Source organism: Pituophis catenifer, unplaced genomic scaffold (assembly GCF_029215685.1).
Source record: "Pituophis catenifer annectens isolate HBS135680 unplaced genomic scaffold, rPitCat1.0.hap2 SCAF_8, whole genome shotgun sequence".
Taxonomy (NCBI): Eukaryota; Metazoa; Chordata; class Lepidosauria; order Squamata; family Colubridae; genus Pituophis; species Pituophis catenifer.
The window spans coordinates 59,443,832-59,471,276 of NW_027256888.1; the positions used below are offsets into that span (position 1 = coordinate 59,443,832).

At 43.1% G+C, this 27,445-nt stretch overlaps 1 protein-coding gene across 1 annotated transcript in view; it reads right to left on the minus strand.

Annotated features, from left to right (window-relative positions):
- The window catches only part of MCUB (mitochondrial calcium uniporter dominant negative subunit beta), a 74,579-nt gene extending 50,546 nt beyond the window's left edge, over positions 1-24,033 (minus strand). The window contains exon 1 of the mRNA XM_070948452.1: positions 23,733-24,033. Within this exon, the coding sequence (XP_070804553.1) occupies positions 23,733-23,879 (147 nt within the window). The 5' untranslated portion in view covers positions 23,880-24,033. The remainder of the gene's footprint in view (positions 1-23,732) is intronic.
- Between the last annotated feature and the right edge of the window lie 3,412 nt (positions 24,034-27,445).

Consider the following 27,445-nt stretch of genomic DNA (forward strand, 5'->3'; position numbering starts at 1 on the left):
AGCAGTCTTTCCCATGATTGTGATTCCTACTGAACCAGACTGAGAGACCATTTAAAGGCTCAGGAACCCTTTGCAGGTGTTATGGCTTAATTAGTTGATTAGAGTGGGACACTTTGAGCCTAGAATATTGAACCTTTTCACAATATTCTAATTTTCTGAGATTGTGAATTTGGGGTTTTCATGAGCTGTAAGCCATAATCATCAAAAGTATGACAAATCAAGGCTTGAATTATCTCGCTTTGCATGTAATGAGTCTATCTCATATATTAGTTTCACCTTTTAAGTTGCATTACTGAAATAAATGAACTTTTGCACGATATTCTAATTTTTCGAGTTTCACCTGTAGATCCCAATTATTATTATAAACAATTATTGTCCTTTTTCAGACAGACAGAGGATGGAACTTCCCTCTCAATCCCTAGGGCATGACAATCCTTTTGCTTGTCTCCCTATTATGTTTCAGCAGATACTTTGCTATATATTTCATGACTCTAAGTTGAGTGGCTGTTGATTATATAACTCCATCTCTGCATTGGGAATTGCTGGCTCTTGATTTATTTCTCAAACTCACTTTTATTAGAAAGAATTCAGAAACAAGTAATTTTGGATGGCTGAATATAGTTACTGTAAAGATGACGCAGAAATCAGGATCCAAGTCCAGCTCAACCAGAAAGTTACAGAGAAATTGATATTAACTCAGAGGGAACAATTTTAGATAATATTTATATTTATTTCATCCAACATAAACTATCGCTTGACTAACGTATTCTTAGAGAAGTACAAGTAGATGTATTTATCAAAAAAGGACCATCTTTATTTATTCCAATAATATAGCTGTATCACATAACTGTCCTTAATTTCCCGGGAGCACTAAATCTGAGCATGCTTTAATGCCCTCCCCACAGCAATTCTTGAGGGCAGATTCCAAAAACTCCCATCTATATGCTGCTAAAACTCTCCTGTACTTCCATGAGATTGACATTTAGAAATATTGTGGTCACTTCAGCAATCAGCCATGGTCTAGTGATTGTCACAACACTCCCTGTCAACTTCCCATAAGGAAAATCAGGAGGGAAGCCAGTAGGACATTGAAAGTCACTCCTGCTTCTGCTTTTTTGCCCGTGATCATTCTCTTTTTCTGTTTAGGTAAGTGACTGTTGCTGGGTTGGGGAGAGAGCAAGGTTATGTGTGAGAGATGCAGAATGAGTCAATAGACAGTATGTTTGATACAATAAAGAAATAACATCACCTGATTACCTTGATTTCATGCAAATGAAAAAGCCAACCCATTTGAAATTTCTAATCACAAATAATTCCATGAAATCCTTTATTTATAAGATATTTATATGCACAACCAATAAAAAAGAAAATGCTTCTTCAACAAATAAAAATGTTCTTCAAAACAACAAAACTCACATAAAAGATAATGGTTTTGTTTTGCAGGACAAAAAAAAGCTTTGGAAATTATTAAAAGAAGTCTGTTCACTACTAATTAAGGAAGGAGGCAGCAGCAGCTCAACTACTGTATTTAACTGCAGAATTATTTAATTAATGTACTCAATTGTCCCATTTTCATGTTCAGCTCAGTGTTTCCTCAGGAATCCACAATAAGCAAGGGCTGATTATAATCTGACTCTATTTTAATTCTCTCACTGCAATTCTGAACATTTACTGCTTGATTCATAGCTTAACAGAAAAGCAAGATTTTCTGAAACATGCACCAGAGCAAGGCAATTCTAGCCTCTGGTCATAAACACATTCCTGTCTTTGTTTTCAGTTCTTCTTACAAGCTCATCCTACAAGCTCCCCAGGGGAAAAAGGAAGATTATTCAACGCATGACCAAATACTACATGACCTAATACCAAATATTATGACTAACTGGATTGTAAGACACTGCATGAGACATCAGTATTTTCAAAGGACATACACATTGTACAATGTTTGCAGGCTTTTTCCACTACTTTGAAAATATTTGAAGTGACATCTGAAATGATATATTACATTTTACCATTCCTGGTAATGTACTACCATAAGGCAATCATTCAACATAGCATAGATCTGTTATCACTAACTGAACATTACCTTCCTTAGATTTACCATTGCTCATTCATCAGTGAGCATCAATACATTGAATAATTGTTGCAAACTTTTCAATTATACTGAAAACTATTTTCAAGCCATGAGTTTCATATTTATAATATTGCTTCATTGGACATACCTTCCTAATCCTCTGTACTAGTATGTCATAAGTGTTTTGCCTTAAATGTCCTTCCCCTCTGATAAAAATGTATTAATATCTATTGAGAAGCTTTATTACCATAAATTTACCTTTATTCTTTCTTTGCCTATGTTTAGTTCTGAGATGAGGGAATTTTTCTCCATTATCAATGTGCAGTGGGAATTATGGCTATTGCATATAATTTTTTGAAAAGTAAAATTGAGTAATAATATTTCAATATATTAAAAATAAATTATCAAGACATGTTGTGCAAAAAGCTAATTTTATATAGGACTAGGTCAGGTATTGTTAAAATACCAAATTTATATTTTTCTGATAAAATCATTTATATAGTTTTCCATTGATCCCTCTTAGCTGCTCCTTTCTCTTTAAAATCTCTCCTCCAGGTCATTCCATTCCTAGAATGCAATAGGAATAAGTACGAAATATTTGATATTACCAAAGATAAAACAAGCCTTGATTCTGAATAGTTCTCTTTACATGATACCTCTATCCAAATTTAGAAAGGATTACTTTTTACTGTTGGATGTGCCTTGGTCTCTCAGCCCAACCAAGCACATTTAAGTTATTTAGCTGCTAGCTGTGATTAAGTTAGCAGTCACAAAATAACAGCAAAACCTGGAAATCTGTACTTGGAACATTTCAACATGCAGATAAATACTACTTTCTCCATGTCACACTCTCCCACATTATCCACCTCAATTTAGGAGAATTAAAGAAGGCAATTACTTCCTTAATTTTGATGAAGTCTTCAGTCTGCCTTTGTAAGAACCCATCAGAAAAGTACAGAGGCTGTTAATAAAAGTATTTCAAATATTACGGATCATTATGTTATGAAACAATCATTTATGTGGTACACTTTGCTGTATGCTCTGAAGAGTAAAAAATAAACATAAATCAATATAAGAAAAATGAGGAAATATTACACATTAAAAGCCAAACCAAAATAAAAAGTTAAGTAAATTCTAAAAGAACAATAACAATAGGTTTCAATATTCCAGAGCCATAATACCACCACAGAAGAAAACAACTCCAGAAATGTTTCTGGTATTGATTAATTTAAAACAGAAAAATTCCTTCCAAACCATTTGCTGGCTCAAAAACTATGTCCAGCATATTGAATTGAGTACAAAAATAAACAGGAACCCAATTAAACTGAGTTAAGATCAAACTCATACAACGTGCCTAAGAATATCCTTTTGCATTTTGATATTATGTTGGTTTTGAATGGGCTTCCAAATTAAATGGACCATTGATAGACCAATCTAGAATTAATGTGCATCTAAAGAGAATATTTCCAATCCTTGTTTACTTGAATTCTGTGATGCTATAGATACAGTGTTTTGAAACACAGAACCCGTCTACAATCCATTAAAGCAGCTGTAGCAGCATCAGAGTTGCAGGGCTGCTGTAGTGAGGCTTCCATGAAAGCCACTGAGTCTTGGGAAAAAGCACAACTGCTTTAATGAGCCAGAAACAGTTGCTACATTCATAGGTCAGCATATTCCATAGCCTCTTTTCTCAATCAAATCCAAATCTGGGACAACTATCTGGGCAAACCCAGTCAAACAAAAAATCTAGATAGATTTTTCATTATGCCACAGAATTAGGGCACTGCAGCAAATCCATCTCCAATTTAATACTGCACTTGCATTGTTCCACTTATGTATAGAACTGAAGCTTGAGGTAGCCTCAAAATGTTTTGTAATGCAGCTACTCCAATTCAGTTATTGGAAGGTTACGTTTATAGCATATAAACTTATGAAAAATACAACGGTCCAGTAGCAGCACTTGCAATCATTATATCATTATGCTGAGAAAAATTATGAAGTGTTATTCCTTCTTGGAAACAATATATATTAATGCATTCTGTTTCCTGATCCTTTAAATCATAAGATAGCCTTCCACACTGTTTTCACCAAATATGCCATACAGCAGTGGCCCCCAACCTATGGTAACATAAATATTTGGAAAACAATAAACTATTTTCAGAGTGGAAAATGCCCATCCCAAATTGTTAGAAGTGTACTAGCTAGAACTTTCAACAGGAATATTTATTATTGCTATTGAATAAGAGAGCCGGTCTTGTCTAGTAGTTAAGGTGCTGACTTAGAAATAAGAAGATGATGAGTTCAAGTCCTGCCTAAGGCATGAAAGCCAATTGGATGACTTTGGGTCAGCCATTCTGTCTCAACTCAACCTACTTCACAGGGCTGTTGTGAGGAAAACAGGAGGAGGAAGGAGTAATAGCATATTCGCTGTCCTGAGTTACTTATAATGTAATAAAGGTATGATTAAAATCTAATAATAAAATAAATATTTATTTAGCTGGCAACAAACACATGCTTTTTATTATTTTTAGATGATTTTGCTTTTGTAAATTATTTTCAAATGGTGAGCTTCTGCAGTTAATTCCAAGAAAAGCTGATGGTTATAATGTTATATAATTAAAGTTACAAATAAGCAAATATTTTTTCATTTGAAAGTAGCATTCCTCTCGTCCAGCCAAACACGATGATGGCAGCATGCCACTTTCAATTCCATTATGCTGAAGAAAAAAAAAGAGCAAAAGATGGATAAATTTTGTTGTTAGAAGTGCTGAAGGAGGCAAATCTCTTGTAACTGAAATAAGATGATCTGATTGTTTTCTTCAAATGCTGAAATATCCTGGAAAAAAGGGGATAATTCTATATATTAACCCACAAATGTGTTTAATTTGCTTTGAGATGTTTTTTATACATCAACATCTGGCATTTAACATGCTCAACATGTATATGAATCAGATGAAAAGTATAATATATTCATCACGGATATAAGTGAAAGCCTGTATTACTTTTTGTGAGAAGAACAGGGCAAACCTGAAGTCACTACAATTGTGAAACCAGGGTGGATAAAAATCAATGATATTTAAAAAAAAATCAAAAAAATCAGGGCACAACTCATTTAACAAATGTGTCACTTAGCAACAGAAATTTTGGGCTCAATTTTGATCATAAGTTAAGGAATACCAAGCTAATGGCTTTTACAAGAGGTCCAGAAGGCAAAACATTTGTATCTGCATATTACCAAAACTTTGATTCTGAACCTTTAACTAGATAAAATGGTTCACCATGGGGCAAAACATCTTGAACCAAGGTACTTCAAATGGGCTCTTACAGAATGCATCCAAAATCTGGGATCCATGATTACATGGGGCTTAAATTTGACAAATTTTATAAAATATGTTATGACATTAAAATCGCCACAAAGCAGTGTATAACATAATACAGAATATCTTAAAACATTTCCTGAATATTTCCTAAAGTTCAATATAGTCTATTTTCAACAGATAGTGTCCCTGAATAATCACAGGTTTTCCAGTGAAGGCAGCATATTAAAAACTTGGTCATTGTTAAAGGCATTGAGGAATCTAGTAAGGAAATACCGATGAAAAGCTAACCCAAGGAGCCACAAATTGTCTAATGGACAAGACATTCTTAAAACGGCAAGAAAAGAATTTAATTCACATTTTCTTGCTATGGCCTTTCTTTCAATTGTTTGTTAATGTAACTGACTATAGAGATTCTTAATGTAACATTGTCCTGATGTAAGTTTTAATCAGCATTTACATGGTAAGATTCAATGATTTTTTTTTTCTGTTGAAAGCTTGGCACTATTTAAGGAGCTACTGTAGAAAAAAAGGGAATTCTGTTCAGATACTGAATTATAATTTCCTTTCTTGGGCACATATGGATTTCATAGAAGTACTGAAATGTACCTAATTACTTCCATAATAAGGCCATAGCATAACACTAGAATACAAATTGGGATGAACACCCTTCGAATAGTGTGGGAGTATGAACAGATTTCCATAAAAATTGCAGATTACAGGAAGCATTTGCACTTCAGTTTGAGATACAGACACCACAGACTCATCCCCAACAGCCTGTGCCTGTTTTCAACAGTGAAGAGACACAGGACAGAAAACATCTTGCAGCCAAGAAGGCTCCACACACATTTTCAATACTCGGTTGACACTGAGGACACAGATAAACCTCCAAGTGGCATCAAAGACTCTAAAAGACTTCAAATGGCCAGCTATCTGCAAGGAATACAAATCCTTCCATTCCCCACCAACCAATCAGACCTGAAGAAGCTTCTTGGCTGAGAAGCGAAACGTCTTCAAGAAAAAAAACAAGAATATCCAGTTGCCTCCTGAAAAAGCACCTTTGAGACAGCCATGACCTGGAAGACTAAGAATCTCCATAGACTAGAGTACAAACTGACCTATTCTGTGCCCAATACATGGTTTTTTTATCCATCAACTGGATAAACCAGTATGTCAAGGCACAATCCATAATCCGCAAAGATAAAGACCGGGTTAATATATCATGATCTAATCCCGCTTTATTAACTGATTCTGGATGGCTAGGATCACAGAAGGTTGGTTGGAATATGTAAGTATAACTTCACTGTTTTAAACCAGTTTCTGAACTGATGCAGTAACATCCCAATAAGCATTAAGATTATTTTTAATACGTAAGCATAATGTACCAGATGCCCTAAACAGATTTTGTTATGACCACTATTCTAATATTACAAGAATCAGGAACACACATGAACTATAATAGAAGCTTTTTACAAATTACTTAAAAAGGCTCACTTGTAATAAAACCAATGTTAACTCATTAAATAAGACATTTTAAAGATGATTAACCAACAATAACTTTTGGTATTTCTACCTGTAATTGCCATATGGATGGTAAAACTAAAAGGAAAAAATGAACATTATCTCAGACTGTAACCTACTATAGGTTTGATCCATGCAATCTATTCTACCAGAAGAAGACCCATTTTATGAACAGATTTGGGATAGAAATGTGGTAGAGTATTTGGCGGTTGGGTGGGTTGTTATACTGATATACATGACATAGTTAAACTAAAAATGTCTGCAAATTTGCATCCGGTTTCATAGTATGCACCCAGTATCCCATGGAACAAATTCCTTCCCTCGTTAGGCTTGATCAAGTATAAATGCCATTAAATTCTTAACCCAAGAATGTGATAACATGGTTTGAAGTCTGATACCTTGGATTGAGCTACCTTCAATTAACCTTCAAAAAGAAAAATAGAACAGGAAAGGGAATTTCTCCATGCATCTAAGAGGTAACTGGTAAAGCAGCATTACATTTTATGTCAATAAAATGTTATCACAGTAGTTATGGAACAAAAACAAATGGAAATAATGTGGGATGCTTGTTAATGTGCTACCCAATCTGATGGGTTTATATAGATGTATTAATCTCTATATCAGTTTACATAATTCTGAGCTGTTTTGATCTCTAAAGTTAAAGAGAGTGCAGAATTGTGCAAGAATTATTTAACCCACATCTTGTTTCCATTAAAACGTGAAAAGAATCAAGAAAAGGCTATTACGTCAAAATATTGATTCTGAACTCAACTGCACTTATAAAAATCGTTTAGAACTAAAGATAGAATTTCTCCCATTTTTGTATTGCATTTAACACAATGAACCTTTGTCTCCTAATTTAACACTTTTTTCTTTTGAAATATCTTTTAGGCAACATTGCCTTCAGCATAAAGTTTTCAAGCTTGTTGTGGTAGGTCCCCATAAATCAATTTGTTTGAATATACTTCTTCAGTTTTCTTTCCTTTGGTGGTACTCTTATAACAAGGGTCTGGAAGGGGAAGAACCAGCTTCAACTCAATCCTGGCATCTTTCTCTATTTTTCTATTTATAACTTCTGTCTTACTTTCCAAAGCTTCCATTTTGTCACTGCTTTAAGTCCAGAGTCAGTTGCTGTATAGCAGGGGTGACAAACGTGTGTCGTCATGGCAGTATCATGTGACGTATCAGGACTTCCCCCCCACTTTGCTAAACCAGGCTGGGCCAGCACATGATTCATCCAGCCTACGAGCCATGAGTTTGACACCCCTGTTGTATAGATTCTTCAATTTTCTTAACTTCTTCTTTTGTATATTTTTTTATTCTTGAAAATCTTCCTTTCATTTCCTTTTTAACCATTGCAGTCATCTTTTTGCAGAATTCTTCAAACATTTTCTGCAATAATCTGGTTAAACGTCCTTATCTGTAAATTGTTCTACTGAGCCACTGCACATACTTCTCCTAATTTAGCAACTTTTCTTGTGATTACCATTGTGAGGTGAAAGTATGTGAATTACTTCTGAAAAAGTAAAAGGCAGGTTTCTCTCTTTGTCTGTTTTCTTTACCTTTCTATATATTTAACTCTTTAGTCCGACTTAGAGTCTCACAATTTAGCTCATATCCTTTCCTTGTTCTGTAAAATTCAGCAATTACTTACTATTCTTAATAGTAGAAAATCAGCATTCCCACAAAGGTCTGATCTGCTAGTCTATTTACTATGGCTATTTTCAAAGGCACTTCTGTAAAAAAGTTTTCTAGTTTTTTTAAAAAAATCACTGTCCCCTTTTGGCCAGCAGAGTGCTGCAGGAGGCCATCCAGGCTGAAAATGGGGTGCGCAGGGGACGCCATGGCACCCCCGTGCCCCATTTTTACTAACAGAGGCACCCCGGGCCAGTGCTTTGCTATTTCCAGGCCAGCCCCATGGTCCCATTGAGTTTGACACCACTGTTCTACTAGATATATCCTGAAAGATATATCTATATCTTACTATAGTAAGTATCGTATAGTTACTCTGAACCTCTTCCCTTTCCTTCCCATCCAGCACAGAATCGTGCAGCCTCTTGATTCCAGTTTCTTTCTAGCAAAAAGATGGACAAATCCTCTCCTCTGCTGCTATAGATTTATATTCCATCACACCGATGATTCCACTGCAGGCGCCCCCCACACGCAGAGCTGCTCACAGGGCACATAACCTGCCATCAGTCCTTACCCAGAAGCCAAAATGAGCAGCAGTTGTTAAAACTATTGAATGTGGTTTGCAGCTATCTGATAATTGGGAATTGAGTTTAATTCTGAAAGAAAAGTTCGACACACCTTGTTTGGTATTGTTAGAAACATTTTCATTTAATCCTTATTTAAACATAGCAAAGAATATTTCCAAATTACCAAAACCTGCTTAACTGCATTTCTCTTCAAACTGAAGCAAGAAGCAAATAAGCAGAAGCAAATAAACAGAAGAGGTGATGTGTGGTGAACTACTGAGTAGAAAATAAAAATTAAAGGAATTTCCCCAAATAGTAGCAAACATATATTTCCATAATTCCAAGAAAGGAATTCAATTGGCTCTTCATAAAACTGATTATCTAAGTTGTACAGATTTATGCTTATTGGTTCCAGAATGCTTGAAGCTGTAGTATTCTTTTAAATGCAACACTGTAAATACACTTGTACACATACTTAGTTTCAAAAGCAACATGAAAATTAATGTTTATATAAGCATTTATGAAAAAAATGTAAAAAAAACCCCAGGTCTGGTGGCCTATTTCCAATTCAGTATCTGCATACTGAATCCTAGCAAAATTTGAAAAAGAGATTCCTAACTATGCATCAGACTAGAAGAGTATATTGCTGACATTATTATGAGAAATAGTTCAGAAGTTTTTCCATAGGCCAACATGGTATTTTTGTTTTTATAGGGGTTTTGAAGCTATTGTGGATATTTGCTAGTGATTTAAGAATTTACAATGACAAGTTTATGTTTCAATAAAAAATAAGCACAATTTTTCATATGTTGCAGATATTATATCAGCACAATAACCAATATTAAACACCTGGTTGCAGCCCAACCTACTGTAAAAAAAATCTATTTTACAAGACAATAGTCATCCCAGTGTCAACTCTCAAAACAACTTTAGCTGAAATGTGCCAATATGATGTACCCAATAAAATGGATCTTTGAGAAAAGCCATAGCCTCAGAGTCCTGAATTGATTGGGCCATTACTCGGAACCCAGAGAACCCAGTCTCAGTGGTTTTATAGGAGATGATCAGGCTGAGCCCAAGGAAGGGGTCAAACGCATTATCAGTCATGAGTCCCTTTGCGCCCACAAACGATCTAAGTCCAACCCATCTTGAATGATTTCTACTCTTTTCTATTGCCAATTTCTTTTGGCTGTCAGGAGTTCAGATTCTTATAGAGCACGGGTGTCAAACTCAAGGCCTGTGGGCTGGATCTGGCCGGCAGGGTGCTTAAATCTGGGTCACAGGGCTGGCCTGGAAATATCAAAGGACTGACCCGCAGTGCCTCTGCTAGTGAAAATGGGGTGTGGGGTGCCGCAGGTGCTGCCCTATAACCCATTTTTGGCCTGGATGGCCTGCAGAATCCTGCAACAAACACAATTCCCTCGCTAACCTGCTTTCCAGCTCCGTTCTCTAGCATGCAGGGCAACAAAAGACCATGTGACTACCAGTAAAAAAAAAAAAGTTGTCAGACCTTCTAACTTCACGATATCTTTTTTCCCCTGAGAAGTTGGAAGGCCTAATTGCACTTTTTTTAAAACTGGCACTGGCAGTCACATGGTCTTCTTTTGTTGCCCTGCATGCAGGAAAACGGAGCTGGAAAGCAGGTTAGTGAGGAATTGTGGTTGCTCTGGGATGGAGTGTAAGTAAGGATTTTGCATTATGATTGCTCATAAGTAAGAACCAGTAAAAGAGGAATGGAAAAATCCCTATCTGTAGATCAATGTTTTTCAGTCTTGGCAAGTTTAAGATGGGTGAACTTCATGCTGCCTTGGGAATTCTGGGAATTGAAGGCCATACACCTTAAAGTTGCCAAAGTTGAGAAGCATGGGCTACACTAGAGCTTAAGATTTTCCATTCCTATTTTATTTGGAGTTTGGGGCAATTAAATAAATAAGGATGTTGGCTCACCTGAACGTCCATTTTCGGGGCGCTGCGACTCCAATCCATGGACGGGTAGCTTCTCCTTAGTTGCTGGGCAGAACTGAGTGCTGATCTCCTTCCTACAAACTGGCCATGCCCATGCTGCCCAATCAGCTCCAGTCTTTCCTCACGAAGGCGCAGGAACTCCGAACAAGGAAATAACGAAGAAACAGATGCAACAAGTCCAAACAACGGCAGAAAGCCCAAGGGAGGGTATGGATTGGAGTCGCAGCGCCCCAAAAATGGACGTTCAGGTGAGCCAACGTCCTTTTTCCATTGCGCTGCTCCTCCAATCCATGGGCGGGATGTACCCAAGTTCAATGTTCAGGGCGGGGGCTGCCTGCTCTCAGAGTCCTGGGCCGTGGCCACCTGTTGCAGAACCCTCCGTCCAAAGGACGCATCAGCAGAAGCATACGAATCAATCTTATAATGTCATATAAACGAAGAGGCGGAAGCCCATGAAGCCGCCCGGCAAATGTCTAGAACCGAAGCCTGCATAGACCAAGCCGCCGTGGCGGCCGCACTTCTGGTAGAATGAGCATAAATATGCGGTGGGCGAGGCCGGTCCTGAACGTCATAGGCGGTCGATATGCAGGCCTTGGTCCATTGTGCTAACGTGGCTGACGACACTTTCCGCCCCATTGAAGAAGGATGGAATGAAACAAATAAGGCTTTGGTTTGTCGGAAGGATTCCGTACGTCTGATGTAGCGACGAAGTGCCCGACGAACGTCCAAGGTATGCCAAAGAGTCTCTGATGGGTGATGAGGGTTCGGGCAAAAATCCGGAAGTACCACCTCCTGTGTTCTGTGAAATAGTGAATTAACCTTTGGTAAGAACTTTGGGTCTAATCTCATGACGACTCTGTCACTGTGAAAGGTACAGAGCTCCTTACGTATGGACAATGCGGTGAGTTCTGACACCCGCCTAGCCGATGTAATCGCCAGGAGAAATGCGACTTTAAAGGTCAGAAATTTCAGAGAGACGGAGGCCAAAGGCTCGAATGGTGTAGAAGTTAGAGCCTTAAGAACTAAAGGTAGATCCCAGGAAGGATACCTATGTACCACCGGTGGCGAAATGTTAGTAGCACCGTGCAAGAACGATCGAATCCTCGGATTGAGTGAAAGCGTGCAGTGACATTCACAGGTGATGACAGTGGACAGCGCTGCCACCTGGTGCCTCAACGTCGCTGGGGCAAGACCTTTAGCCAGGCCCTCATGCAAGAAGTCCAACACGTCTGGGATATCAGGAGAGGTCGGGTCCACATGGTGTGATAAGCACCAAAACGTAAAAGCAAGCCACGAGGCCTCGTAAATTCATGTCGTCGAAGGACGCCTGGCTGATTGAATCACAGAGATGACTTCATCAGACAATCTGTCCTTCTGTAGCTGGAGCCGCTCAAACGCCAGGCGGTTAATCGGAGCCACTGCGGATCTGGGTGGACGACAACCCCCTGGCTGAGCAAGTCTGTCCGGAGAGGTAACGTCCAAAGTGGAACAATGGACAGCTCTAGCAGATCCGTGTACCAGGGTCTCCGAGGCCACAGCGGAGCTATCAGCAGTAGCTCTGCACCCTCCCGGATCAGTTTCCGAATCAATTGAGGGATCAATGGAAATGGCGGGAAGGCATAGAGAAGGCCGGGGGGCCACGGGCAACATAGAGCATCGCAGCCGTCTGACCCTGCGCTTGGATAGCATGAGTAGAAGTGGGGCAGTTGGGCATTCTGGGGAGTGGCGAACAGGTCCACCTGAGGCTGGCCAAACCTGTGTACCAGCTGCTCGAAGACGGCGCGGTTCAGGCTCCACTCCACCGGGTCGATGTGCTCCCGGCTGAGCCAATCTGCCATTACGTTGGACTGTCCCGAAATGTGGTCTGCCACCAGAGACCCTGTGTGGCGTTCCGCCCAGGCTAACAGTCTCTCGGATTCCATCATCAGGGTCTTGGAACGTGTGCCCCCCTCCCGATTTATGTGGGCCTTGGTGGTGACATTGTCCATCCGGACCAACACATGTTGCCCCTCCAAGGTGTGACGGAAGTGTCGTAAAGCTAGACGAACAGCCCTCAATTCCAGCCAATTGATGCTGTTCGCCCGCTCTGCCTGGGACCGCTGACCTTGAACCACCGCTTCCTGTAGATGCGCACCCCAACCATGTAGGCTTGCGTCGGAAGTCAGGATCAGGCGGTCAGGCTCGAGAAACAGACACCCTTTCTGAAGAGCCGATGACCACCACCACCGAAGGGACAGGCGAACCTGAGGAGGCAAAACAATCGGGTACCTGGATGTACTGCGCCCTTGTTTCTGGAAGAGAAGCAGTAGCCATTGGAGAGGACGGGCATATCTGCGAGCCCACGGCACGATAGAGATGCAGGACACCATCTTCCCCAACAGTTGAGATAGCAGGAGAAGTGGCACCTTCCTCAGATCCTGCACCTGCCTCACCATTGCCCTGAGGTCCTGAATGCGAGTCGGGGACAAGAATACGTAGCCCAGTTGTGAATCGATCACCGCCCCCAAATGTTGTAGACGGGTCGTTGGACACAAGTGACTGTTTTGACGGTTGATGGAAAAACCGTGGGCCTGGAATATCTGGAGCACCAACTCCATATCCCTCATCGCCTTGGCCGGCGAAGTCGACATGACGATAATATCATCCAGATAGCACAGTAAACGGATTGTGTGAGCCCTGATAGCCGCTGCTACTACTGCTACCAGTTTCGTAAAAGTCCTGGGTGCCGATGACAAACCGAAGGGCATCGCACAATATTGATAGTGGTTGCTGTTGTATTCAAACCGTAGATATCGGCGATGGATAGGATGTATTGGGACATGTAGATAGGCTTCGCGCAGGTCTACAGATTGCAGAAAGTCGTTGTGTCTGACAGCCGCCAGAATCGACCGAAGGGATTGCATCTTGAACTGCAATACCGAATGTATTGGTTGAGACTTTTCAGGTTCAGGATGCCCCTGTGGCCCCCCGATGACTTGGGCACCAGAAATAAGGTAGCGTAAAATCCAGTGTATTCCTGTCCCTGGGGCACCGGTTCTATCGCCTTGATTGAAAGGAGATGCGATATTTCTGCGTCCATGAGCCATCTTTTCAGGGGACACTGTGGAACAGGACAGCTGCGAAATCTGTTGGGAGGTGTGGAGTGGAATTCGAGGCAAAGGCTCTGCTGAATTGTGTAACGGATCCAAGCATCTGATGTTGAGAGGTCCCACTGGTGGTGGAAGTGCTGGAGTCGACCCCCAATAGGACCTGACTCGGGGGCGTCACTTGCCTCTGCAAGCTGGCCGGTAACTGGTGCCTCGGAATGGACGTTTCGACTGGGATTGGCCCCTTGACCGGTCTTGGAAAGACTGCCTGTCTGTGGTCCTGTCCGAAGCCTGGGTATATGAACGATGAAAGTAGGGCGCCTGACCCTGAGTAGGCCCGAAAGGGCTGACGCTGAGAGTAAGGGGTGTATCTCGTCTCTGGTCGACGAAAGGAAGATGCGAGGACTTTGCGTTTGTCCTTGTCCTCTATCAATATTGGTTCGAGTGCGGCACCAAAGAAAGATGGAGCTGAGAAGGGAGCCGATGCTAACTTCCACTTGGCTCTGGCATCCGCCCTCCAGTTACGGAGCCAAAACAGACGGCGATTCGTTACAGATGCAGCCATGGATCTGGAGGCAAACTTGGCCGCTGTGAGAAATGCATCGGCCGAATATTCTGTTGCGGCCACTAACATTAATGTTCTGATGTAGCCATGTGTCATTAGGTGGTAATCTCTCCTGTAGTTGTCTAAGCCAGATTAGTGCGGCGCGGTTGAAAAATGAGGTTGCTGTGGCTGCCTTAATTGCCCAAGCCGCAGCCTGGTGCGCTTTCCGAAACCCAAGCTCCATCTTACGGTCCTCAGCTTTGAGACCATCTACAATGTCTGAGGTCAGCAACGAAGACGTGGACAAACTAGCCACCGGAGGGTCAACTGAAGGTATGGCCAGTGCATCTTCCAGTTCTTTCGCAGAGGCATAAAGCCGCTTGTCAATGCCACAGGAGAAGACAAGGAGCCCGGTTGTCCAAAGGCAGAGTTGATGACATTGGAGAATAAAGGAGGGCAAGGAATGACATCCTGGTCCGGCTTAGATACGTGAAAGAGGGCATCATGCGGCACCGATGATTGAGGCGTACTGTCCAACTGAACCTCCGAGAGGCCAAACTTGGTGGTTACTTTGGCTTTATGGAGTAATGATTTAAAGACAGAAGGACGGAAGAGACTTGTGAAAACAGGTTTATCAGGTGGAAGACCTTCGTCTTCCAAAAATTCAACATCTTCAGGACAAATCTCGCCCGATTCGTATTCATCAGAAGAACCGTCATCAGCCTGGTGGGTGACAAGTGGCGCAGGTCTGGGGTCAGCCCGAACTGGAACCAGCGGATCAATGGTTGGAGGATGGGTTCCTGCTGCCCCTTGTTGTAGACCAGCTGCCAGGAACTTAGCCAGCACATCCGATAAGACTGCCTGAAAGTTAACTGGATTGTCCGACATTTCGGGCCTAAGGCCAGCAGCCGTTGATGTAAAAGTCGCTTCTGGTATGCGTCTTTGGCTCGAAGGAAGGTCAGGAATAGGTTGGCTTGACACATCTGGTAACGACATCGAAACGCCTTTGGAACGGCGAAGATTGGAAGAGGGGTGCAAAGCCCCTCCGCTATAAAAGGACCTCGATTGGGAAGCTCTAGAAAGGTCTGTCCCATCATCCGCAGTGGAGGGCTGTCCTTGTATTGACAACTGCTGTTGGGCCCTCTCAAACTGCTTTTCTAATGCTTGGTGTCTGCGTAGCTCTGCTTTATTAGACCTAGGTTGAGATGCATGGGCCCTGCGCTGTCTGGCCTTGGCCTTTTTGGTTCGGGCCTGCTGTTGAGGCTGTGGAGGGGAGCAGTCCAACTCAGAGTCCGAAGACAGTGGAACATCCGCCATCTCGTATTGTCAGGAAAGGCGTAAGAAATCAAACAGGAGCACTCCCAACTGCTGTTCAGGTAACAGTGCCCTTCAAATGGATCTGTGCCCTTCAGCTGGCAAAACAGTGTCCTTTAATTGGATCTGCGCCCTTTAGGTGGCAAAGTCAATAGGCCCAGAAGACGCTGAGCTCTTAGCTTTAGGGCTGTAAGGCCTCAACATGGGGCGCGGAAGATAAGGATACCTGTGATTATCCCTCTTGATAATTATGCCCCCGGAGATGTGGGTCAAAGGCTCAGAAGCTGCTGAGCTCAAGCCCTTTATGGGAAATAGCCCACTTGATTTACAGAAGGAAGTCCGATAAGGCCGAACCCTGGGTCAACTAAAGAGGTCCCTTATCGAAAGGCTGGCAATGACTCACAAAATGGCTGCCACCGCGTGTTCACAGTCTGAAAATGGCAACCGTCATTCCGATAAACAACTTCGGCGGGAAGAAGGCAATTTAAATTAACGGGCGCGCGTAGCACCTCACAGCTGTTCTCCTCCCACGCCGTCCAAGAAAAACGAAGCCGCAAGCGCGTCGCGGAGCTGAGGCGACGCCAGTCCTACCGGCTCGATGTTAATGATCCCGGTGGTTGCGGTCAGCAGTTTCCACACGGATCCGCCCAGCCAGGTCGGATCCGGAAGGCTGCTAGCCTGATCAAGCAGGCAGGGCCTGCGGCTTGGAGCCCCAAGCTCGTGCGCGCCCAAGCAGCTTCAGATAGTCACTTTGCAGCTCTGAGAAATTAAACGAAAGGAAGGGGAAGGAGACAAAAATAACAAACAAGGAAATTAAGGAAATATAGAATTAAAACTACAGAGCACTCAGAAACGCTAGTTCTCACAGCAACTGAATGAGAAAGACTGGAGCTGATTGGGCAGCGTGGGCATGGAGATCAGCACTCAGTTCTGCCCAGCAACTAAGGAGAAGCTACCCGTCCATGGATTGGAGGAGCAGCGCAATGGAAAAAGTTGTGGTTTCCTTAACAAATAGTGATTAAAGCGATATGAACCATTACTGGACTTTTTGTGAGAAATTGAAATTAAAAGTTGATCAGGCGCTTTGATGATTAGATATGGGATTATGGAAATAATGTAGACAAATGTTAATCTTAGAGTAAGTTTGATATATTTTTTACTTATATCTGTACAAAAGAAAGTTGGAAGTCATTCTTTTTCGGTTTTCTTTCTTTTTGTCTTTCTTTCTTACACTTTCACTTTTTTTCTTTCCTGAGCCTTTTTTTTTTTCAAATCTGCTTTTTATTTGCTTTGTATTTTTTTGATGTATGAAGGATCAAAAACTCAGCCATTATAATTCTACATTCCTTGTTTATAGAAATCATATCAAAATTAAGAATGAAATCCACTGGGAGCCATCTCATATAAGGCAGGCTCTAAGTCCCTCCAAGCAAAAAGTGTTTATCGATAGAAGAGAATATTTGTAGTTCAGGGTTGAACTGTGGGGTCCTTGGTGCTCTCTTAGCTTGATGGTTTCTTGCATATATTTCATTACCAAACTAGGTAACATCATCAGTACTAGAAGGGAGTAGAGTTTGCTTATTTTCATATATTAGTGGCTTACCCTGTCAGTATTGATCAGTTGCTTCACAAAAAGTGTTTTGATTGGTGCCAGGTCTCTACAGCCTCAGGCAGAGGAGGGCTATTCTGCACCCCTCCCTCAAATATTCTTTAAAATACAGAGTTTCTCAGCATTCCTTTAGGAACCTCTAACATGCAAACTGTGGTTACTCATCCTAAAATGAATCATGTTTACCTGGAGCTTCAACATTTGCTGTTTGATGGGAAGGTGTGTGGCTAAAAGTCAGTCTACATTTAGTCTACATCTGATTTGGGGATATTTCTTCATAACCAAACAAAAGTGTATTTTCTGTGCAGGTCACACCCCTTGCTCACTGTATCTGGATGTCACAAAGCAAAGCTCACATTTTGTAATTAACCTTCATGCCCTGTTTTGGCTGGCAGAGTGCTGTCACGCCCCTGGCGACAAGCACCCTGGCCACGCCCCCAGCCCTCCAAGGTCAAACACAACCCTGATGTGGCCCTCAATAAAATTGAGTTTGACACCCGTTATAGAGAGATTAAGCTTGAAATAAATTTTTATACCCATTTGAACTGCCTGGATCTCCTGATTTCTCTGGGACTTGAGAAATTTTAAATCATGTGTCAACCAATCCCTGTGTATTATTTAACAAACCATGGTCAAAACAGAGTGACAGTGCATTGTGTGAATGCAGTATTGTGATTCACTTATATAAGGTGTCTGTCTTCTATAGGAGTCAGCAAATTTTTCATGTATCAGAAGTGGTACAAATGTACACATTCGCTTTCAATTTTTAGAAACTGCTTGAACTCTTTTAAGAGCCTTTTCCATCAAATATTACATGAGCTCACATAAAAAAATAATAGCAATTTTGGAGACCTGTCAATAGTGCTATATTGTTGATCGCTGACTTATAAGCATTAACTCAGGAATGAGCACAAATTAATTCTCCAAATTATCTGCTCTAGACTATCATGAATGCATGCCACTGAATTAAGATAACAAATAACTTCCCTTCCCAAATACTATCTAAAACAGGAGTCTCCAACCCCTGGACTGCAGCCCAGTACTGGACCATGGCCTATTTGGAAGCAGACCATGGAAGCGGCAGGCGAGCATGTGTGCAGCTCCACCTAAATGTGCAGCGGGTCAGTGCAAAGCTCAATTCATGCGAATGGCAGGTGTGTGTGCCTGCTGCTCGCGCAAATGGAACTGTGCTGGTGCGGAAACATCCCCTCTCCCTCCCTGGCAGTCCAGAAAGCCAGAAAGGTTGGGGACTGCTGATATAAAAGACAATGATAACTGGAAGATCTGATTTATGTACAAAGTGCTTTGACTACCATTTAGTTGTCCCAAATGTGTTTTTTCAAGAGACAACTAGACTTTCTGGTTTTTCTTTGAAGATGTTTCACTTCTCATCCAAGAAGCTTCTTCAACTTCTTGGATAAGAACCGAAATGTTTTCAAAGAAAAACAAGAAAGTCCAGTTGCCTCTTGAAAAAACACCTGTGGGACAACTATGACCTGAATGATTGAGAATCTCTATATACATTTAATTCTGATATTCAAAACAAATTTGTGCACATTTCCCATCTCAAACTGGGAGAAAATTCTGTTATTTTCAGCAATTGTAGTCAAAGTGGATTTAAAGGGTTACAAAAAAGGATGGCCTGGAGTATTGGGACTGCAAGATGTTCATCCCAGTAATAAAACTGTAAGCGAATATGACCATGGTAAAGGCTTGCTCCTCCAATTCTACTTGACTGCTGAACTACTCAATACTAAGAGAAAATCAAGTAGAAACCTACACAGATAATAAACTGTCATGACAGGTTCTACTTTGTTACATAATGATGTATCCCAAAAATGCTGGATATATAAAATCTTGGATTAATGTTATTTATTTATTGATTTGATTTGATTTCTATACCGCCCTACTCCCGAAGGACTCAGGGCGGTGCACAGCCAAACAATAAAATACATACATATAAAATTTAAAAGTGGAATTAAAATCAAATTAAATAGTTTTGGCCCAGACAAATTAAAACCCCAATCAATTTAAAACCAATTTTAAAATTTGAATATATAAAATACTAAAAAATATTAAAAATTAAAAATCTTGTATAAAAGAGGGAGAAAATTAGGCCAGGTCCGCCTGGTGAAATAAAAAGGTCTTTAAAGCGTGGTGGAAGGTGCGCAGATCCGGTGATCCTCCGTATTTCCGGGGGGAGCTCGTTCCAGATAGTAGGTGCCCCCACAGAGAAGGACACTTTCCCAGGGAGCCGCCAGTCAGCATTTTTTGGCCGACGCACCCGGAGGAGCCCCTCTTTATGGAAGCGTACCGGCCGGTGGGAGGCTATTGGTGGTAGTAGGCGGTCCCGCAAGTACCCAGGTCCTGAGCCATGGAGCGCTTTAAACCAAAACTTTGAAGCGCACCCGGAAGACCACCGGGAGCCAGTGCAGCTTGCGCAGGAGGGGTGTTACATGGGAACACCATGTCGCTCCCATTACCACCCGCGCGGCCGCACTCTGCGCCAGTTGGAGCCTCTGGGTGCTACTCAAGGGGAGCCCCATGTAGAAAGCATTACAATAGTCCAAGTGGGAGGTGACGAGGGCATGAGTGACCGTGCGTAAGGAGTCCCGATCCAGAAAGGGACACAACTGGCGGATCAGGCGAACCTGATGAAAAATCCTCCCGGTCACAGCCGTCAAGTGCTCTTCTAAAGACAGCCGTGAATCCAGGAGGACGCTCAAGTTGTGTGCCCTCTCCGTGGGGGCCAATGATTCGCTCCCAATAGTCAGTGATGGCACCAACTGACTATATCGGGACATCGGAAACCACAGACACTCGGTCTTGGATGGGTTGAGCCTGAACCTATTCCTTCCCATCCAGATCCGCACGGCCTCCAGGCACCGGGACATCACTTCAAGGGCATCGTTGGGGTGGTCTGGGGTGAAGATGTACAGCTGGGTGTCGTCAGCGTACTGGTGGTACTTCACCCCAAAACCACAGATGATCTCGCCCAGCGGCTTCACATAAATGTTGAACAGGAGGGGCGACAGGACCGACCCTTGCGGCACCCCGCATATGAGGGGCCTCGGGGTCGACCTCTGCCCCCGTCAACACAGACTGCGACCGGTCAGAGAGAAAGGAGGAGAACCACTGCAACACAGTGCCTCCCACCCCTAACTCTTCCAACCGGTGCAGCGTGATATCATGGTTGATGGTATCAAAAGCTGCTGAGAGATCTAACAGGATCAGGACAGAGGAGCACCCCCTGTCCCGAGCCCTCCAGAGATCATCAACCAACGCGACCAATGCCCTTTCCGTGCTGTACCCGGGCCTGAAGCCTGACTGGAACGGATCCAGATACCACATTTCATCCAGGTGCTGGGGGAGCTGTTGCGCAACCACACTCTCAACAACCTTTGCCACAAAGCGAAGGTTGCAGACCGGACGATAGTTTACCAACTTTGCCTGGTCCAGGGAAGGCTTCTTGAAGAGAGGCCTGACCACCGCCTCTTTCAAGGCGGCGGGAAAGTCACCCTCACCCAAGGAAGCATTTATAATCTCCTGGAGCCAGCCTCGTGTCACTTCCCGGGAAGCCAGCACTAACCAGGAAGGACACGGGTCCAATAAACAAGTGGTCGCGTTCAGTCTGCCCAGAATCCTGTCCACGTCCTCAGGAGTCACAGGATCAAACTCTTCCCAGATAACATTCTCAAGACGTGCCCCCGTCTCTTCCCCTGAGACTACCCAGTCCAAATCTTCCCGAATCTGAGTGATTTTGTCATACAGATACTGAACAAAATCCTCGGCTCTACCCTCAAAGGGGTCCTCCCGCGCTTCCTGGTGGAGCAGGTCACCCTAAAGAGGGCGGCCAGGCGGTTATCTGATGACGCAATAAGAGCAGCAAAATAGCTACATTTCGCTGCTTTTATCGCCACTAGGTAATTCCTAATATGGGATCTTACTAGTGTCCAGTCAGATTCAGAAAGACTGGCCCTCCAACTACTCTCTAGGCGTCTTTTCCAGCGCTTCAACTCCCTCAGCTCCTCGGTAAACCAAGAAGCCAATTGAGATTGGCGCCGGGTCAGAGGCCGCAAAGGCACGACCCGATCCAGAGCCCCAGCGGCTGCCCTATCCCAGGCGGCCACTAAGTCTCCAGTCGAGACATGTGCCAGAGCCTCAGGAAATAGCCCAAGCTCCATCTGGAATCTGTCAGGTTCCATCAGGCGCCTGGGGCCGAACCATCTTACCGGCTCTGCCTCCCTGCGGCGGGGTGCAGCAGTTCGAAGGTCAAGACGAAGGAGAGAGTGATCTGACCATGACAATGTTAACAAGATTAACCTTTTTATATTAGCTAAAAGCCTTCTATAATAGCAAGGGGACTCACTAGGAACTTCGCATATAAGATCTTATTTAGAGGATTCATTTTCATCCCCAATTGTTTTTATTTCAAAAGTGGTAGATATAGTGGGTAGATATTTTGAGCCAAAAAGGTTTTGATGCTGATTACTTTCAGTCCTATTTTCCCCAAACAATGCAATAACCTCTGCAAAATACATTTGTTCCTAAAATGTCCAGAGACTCACAGAGAATTCCTATTAGACTGTATGAAGGTTTAGCAAAATGTATCTATAAAACTGTTGATAGGGAAACTTCTGTTGATCAGTTTGGAATCACTGGGTTTCAAAAGCACGTAACATTATGATGGAAAATTGTATAAATTTGGATAGTGGTTCATTAGTAGCCTTAATATTGCAGCATCTTTTTCTAAATTTCCTTTTTTCCTTTGATCACAATGTTCTTTAGCTGAAGTGATTAGTTCTTTCAAGTAACTGTCATAGAATTTCTAAGTGTTCTGGAGCCTAATTGAGGAGATCCTTCAAAAATAGGCAGAGCTACAGATTAAAATGTTAGTCAAATGTAATACGTTTTACATTTCATTATTCAGTCTGTTGCAAAAGGAGTATACTATTGAACTTTCTCCCAACTGTAAGTATATTAATAGAAAGAAGTTGGTCTAAAACTATGAATTATTTTAGCTTTAACAGAAAGCAGAGATTACTGAACTATGAATGCCTACAGTCTGAAACTACAAGTTTCTAAGCACCGAAGAAAACAATGTGGGCTGGCACACATACTTATCCATTTTTAATCAGCAATGAACAAAATCTTTTATGGCTTAGCTCTGTACAACACACCAACCTCCGAGGAACAAACCATGGTTTATTGAATTAATAAAATTTTCTGAATTTACCAACGACAGGATCTGATTTTAAAACAGCCTAGATTTAAAAAAATGCCTGCAAATATTGCAATTCAGAGCACTGGAAGAATAAAGCTCATTTCTTCATTATTTTCATGATCTATGGCAACTTAGCGTATGGCGTGAGGCTGTCCTTATTTCCCCCTTAGCTCAACACAAGACGGTTTGAATTATTCTAAAATAGACTACAAGCCACTAACTAGCAAGGCCATGACTGAAGACTCTCTTAACAAACAGGATGTTTTCTGATCCGATTCTGTGACAAAATGTATTCGAGACGCCCACTGTGTTTGAATGCCAGCAGACTTTAAAAAAAAACAAAAACCGGAAAACTTTTAAGAAGGATGCTATTTTTCCTGAACACCCAAGTATTCCATCAGCGAAAAGAATCCAAAAGGTTTGCAAGAAGAGAGAGAACCCGCCAAGGGGGCAGTTTCCTCCTTTTTCCTCCGCGCCAGGAGGACTCGGGCTTCTCCTCCAGGGAGAAACGGTGGTTGCATTGGCAAAATCTTGAGAAGAGAAAAAAAAAAGAAGGACGGGGACTGGACCGGGACGGAGAAAGCGAAAAAGAAGGCTCATTTACCCCACATCGTCCCTCCCCAAGCCAACTCCAACTTTCGCTTCCTCTCGCCCAGCATCTCCCGAAGGGCGGCTTAAGTTTCAGGGTTTCCTGAGGCGACGCCAGAGAAGTTAACGCCGCCTTGCCAGCTTCCCTCCCTTGCCCAACTCTCTGTCTTGCCTTGCCTGGCGGGAAGCGTGCAATCAAAAACTCTTTCCTTAAGGCCTGAAACCCGAAAGAGAAGGAGGAGAGCAACAAAGTCCGCCGCCGGTGCTGCCGCCGAGGGCGAGTTTCTAGCCTCACCTGCAACCGGACCCTTCGGAGAGGAAGGCAGCCGCCCGGACTTCGCCCTCCCTCGGCCAAAGGAGGGCCCGGAAGCATCGGAATCCGAGACGGGGCTCGCCATCTCCCTCGGCAGCTTCGGAGCAACCGGTGAGCCGCAGAGAGCATCTCTCTCTCTCTCCCTTCCTCCAGAGGCGTCCCCTTCGTCTCAGCTAGGATGGAAGAAGCATCGGGGCGAACGCGACGCCCGCGCGCGCACCCGCTGAGGAAGGCGGTTGCTCGCTCGGGCGCGAGACTCCGTCGCGAGGTCTGCTCTCCAGAAACGCCGCCGCCGAAGACAAGGGGGCGGGCTTTTAAAGGAAAGGGCGTGGCTTCCTCGCGTTCCACTCCGTACTCCCACCCCCTTCTCCCGCCCTTCGAAAGGCGTGCGCGGGGTGGAGCTGAGGGAAAGGTGGGGGGGGGGGGGGGCGGGAGAAGAGAAAGAGGGACCGTCCCGTTTCGAAGCGGAGGTTCGAAGTTCTTCCTTGCTTCTCCCGCCTTGTTCCGAAGGCAGCCTTTTGTCTCTTGGCTTGCGGTAAAAGGGCTTGTTTAAACGGGGCTTGTTTGAAAAATCCCAAGAGACGTTGGTGACCAGACGGGTCTGCCTTCCTGATACAGCCCTTAGAAGTATTTATTTGTATTCATTTCATGTGCTCGGGTCCATGTTTATACTTAACACCTGTTACCTCGTACATGTTTGACAAACTAAATAAAACAAAAAATAAAAAGTAACCCACCCCGAAAAGTATTTGTCGATTTGGCCGTAAGAAAGAGGAAAAGAAAAAAAAAAATAGAAGGAATTGCCTTGATCAGAGCCACAACCCGAAGTTAACGAAGTAGGCAACTTTTCAGCTCCTCAAAGCGGCAAAAAAGCTTATAGGTTTCCAGCCATCTCCCCATTCGGCTGCCCCAGGGCAGACTTTGAGAATAACTGACTCAATCGTGAATAGTCAGATCAGGCGGCTGCCAACAGCTATAAATTCAGGGCGGCACAATATTAAAGAGGAAGCATGCAGCAGCCTGTATAGGTTGGCATATTAACGGGCAGGAAATTAAAAAAAAATGGCACACCCATTATATTTCTAATCTTGCAACAGGAAATAAATACAAATATCTGGAGTTTAAAAGTGCTAGTTTATCGAGCCCTAAACTAGCTTTACATTACCAGGTCCTTCCAATCTGGGTTGCTGTTTCTCCACCTAATGTGCTCATCCGCACATCCTGCTTGTCCCAGCACCCAAGCCCACTTCTTCAGCATGTGAAGGCATGAAGATGGACTTCCATGCTACAGCTTTCCACTCTCTACCTTTCTTTGTCATGGCCATACCGCAGGGCTATACTTGACCTTTGTCCAGTAGTCTTCTGGAACACTGCAAGTATGTGTCAGTGTGACACGGGATTGGTAGCAATCCGCCAGGATGTTGCATACATGGATGGACCCCATGTACAGCAGACCCCACTGCTGTAAAGTGCCTATGGCTTCACACTGGTTGGTGTGAGGTCAGCAGGAACTGCAATGCAGACCCACCATGAAATCATGGGCACCTTTATCATGGCATGGTTAGGATTCAAGCTCCCCTGTGGCTTCATTTGTGTGATTGTGTGGGTTGGGACTGTCATTCCAGTGTCAAGAAAAATAGCACACTTCATTTATCCTTTGGTCTTGGGTGGGGTGGCACCTCAAACAAACCCAGTGCGTAATATGGGGGTTCTCTTGGATTCATGACTGCTGCTTGAGTAGGCGGCAGTCATGGCCAGGGGGGCCTTTGCACAACTTTCCTGGATCAACAATACCTGCTCAGGCCTTATCACCTCGAGTCTATTGACTATTGCAACATGCTGTACATGGGGCTGCCCTTAAGCATTTGGAAACTCCAATTCGTTCAAAATGCAAGTGGCCTGCATAGTTTTGTGGAGACCCAGGCGTGCACATGTATCACCTCTCTTGTGGGAGCTATGTTGACTGCCAATTTGCTTTTGACTTCAATTCAAAGTCCTGGTTGTCACCTTTAAAGTCCTTCATGGCTTGGGACCAGTTATTTGAAAGACTGTCTCTTCCCAGTTACATCCACCGGACCAGGGGTGGGTTCTACTTACCTTTACTACCGGTTTGCAACAGGAGCGTTCGCACACACTCGCATCGCTCATGTGCACACACTTCTGCGCATGCACAGATTACCCATGATGTCATGGGGGGTGGGCAGAGCCTCCTGCCGGTTTTACTACCAGTTCTATAGAATCGGACTGAACCGGGAGCAACCCACCACTGCACCCAACCCATTAAAGCAGGGAGGCAGGGAATGTTGCTGGTCCCGTATAGATGTACCTTAAAGAAGGGCCTTCTCCACGATAACTCCCTTCCTTTGGAACATCAAAGGAGAGATTAGAGTGATGCTCTTTGACAAGGCCCTGAAGACCTGATTGTGCACAATGATTGACCTGATTGTGCCTGGAGAACCGAGAGTAGGATAGAGCCCATCAAGTGGCTTATTGTGTGTTGTTGCTAGGGGGATGGGGATTACTGTTTTTTTTAGTCTTTTATATTGGGTTCTTTATTGGTTGTAAGCCACTCAGTTGCTGAGAATGAGTTGGTCATACAAATCTTCTAAATAAATAAACAAATAAATCCTGCCATTTGGGGTTGGAGAAGCTGGGCCATGGTTCTCAGAACTATGATGTGGTGATCACTCCTCAGGATGGGAAAACTGACAGAAGAGCTGCTTCCTCATTTTAGTCCACCAGCATTTTCAGCATGGGTGGCTGAAGAGGTTGGGAGAGAAAAAGTGGCAGAGAATGCCATTCCTCGAATTCCAGGGCATTAAATGCTATTAAAACGGCTGTGTGGGTTTCAAATTGGCACCAAAGCAGCCATGCCTCTCAAATTGCAGTACAGACAAAATGCCTACTCAGCAATGTTGCTGTTTAAAAGGAATCCTTAATAATCAGAGTGAAATAACGGTTGGCATGTTGAAGTTGGTCTGGAGGAATCTCCAGTTTAAATTCATATTCAGCCATGGAAGCTTCCAGTGATTTTGGCCTCTCCGGAGTCAAGAGAATCTTGATCTCCCCAGACAGATTTGGCACACAGTTTGGGGATCTTCTTGGACTCGGGAGTTCCTGCTGGAAGAAAGGTGGTACAGCGGACTAAAGTGCTGTTAAGTAGCACTTAGCTGCCAGCTGCCTGCAATTACTGCGAGTTCAAATCTCACCAGGCTCAAGGTTGACTCAGCTTTCCATCCTTCTGAGGTAGGTAAAATGAGGACCCGGATTCTGGGGACAATAAGCTGACTTTGTATAAAAAAGAACACCGCTTAGCAGGGGCCAAAAGCCCTACTAAGCAGGTATATACAAAAGTATGAAGGCTATTGCTTAATGCATTGTAAACCGCCCTGAGTCTCCGGAGAAGGGCGGCATATAAATCAAACCAATAAATAAATACAATAAATAAGGGTACTTTTGTTTTTAGCCATATTTTTATGGACTGTTGTGAGATAGGCAGCCATATAAACCCTAACATTAAATAAATAAATGCTGGGAAAGTTAAATTGGAAAAAAACATTACAGGTACTCCTCGACTTACAACCATTTGTTTAGTGACCATTTGAAGTTACAATAGCACTGCAAAAAGTGATTTATGGCTGTTTTTTACACATATGATTGTTACAGAATCACAAAGTGATGACCAAAATTCAGAT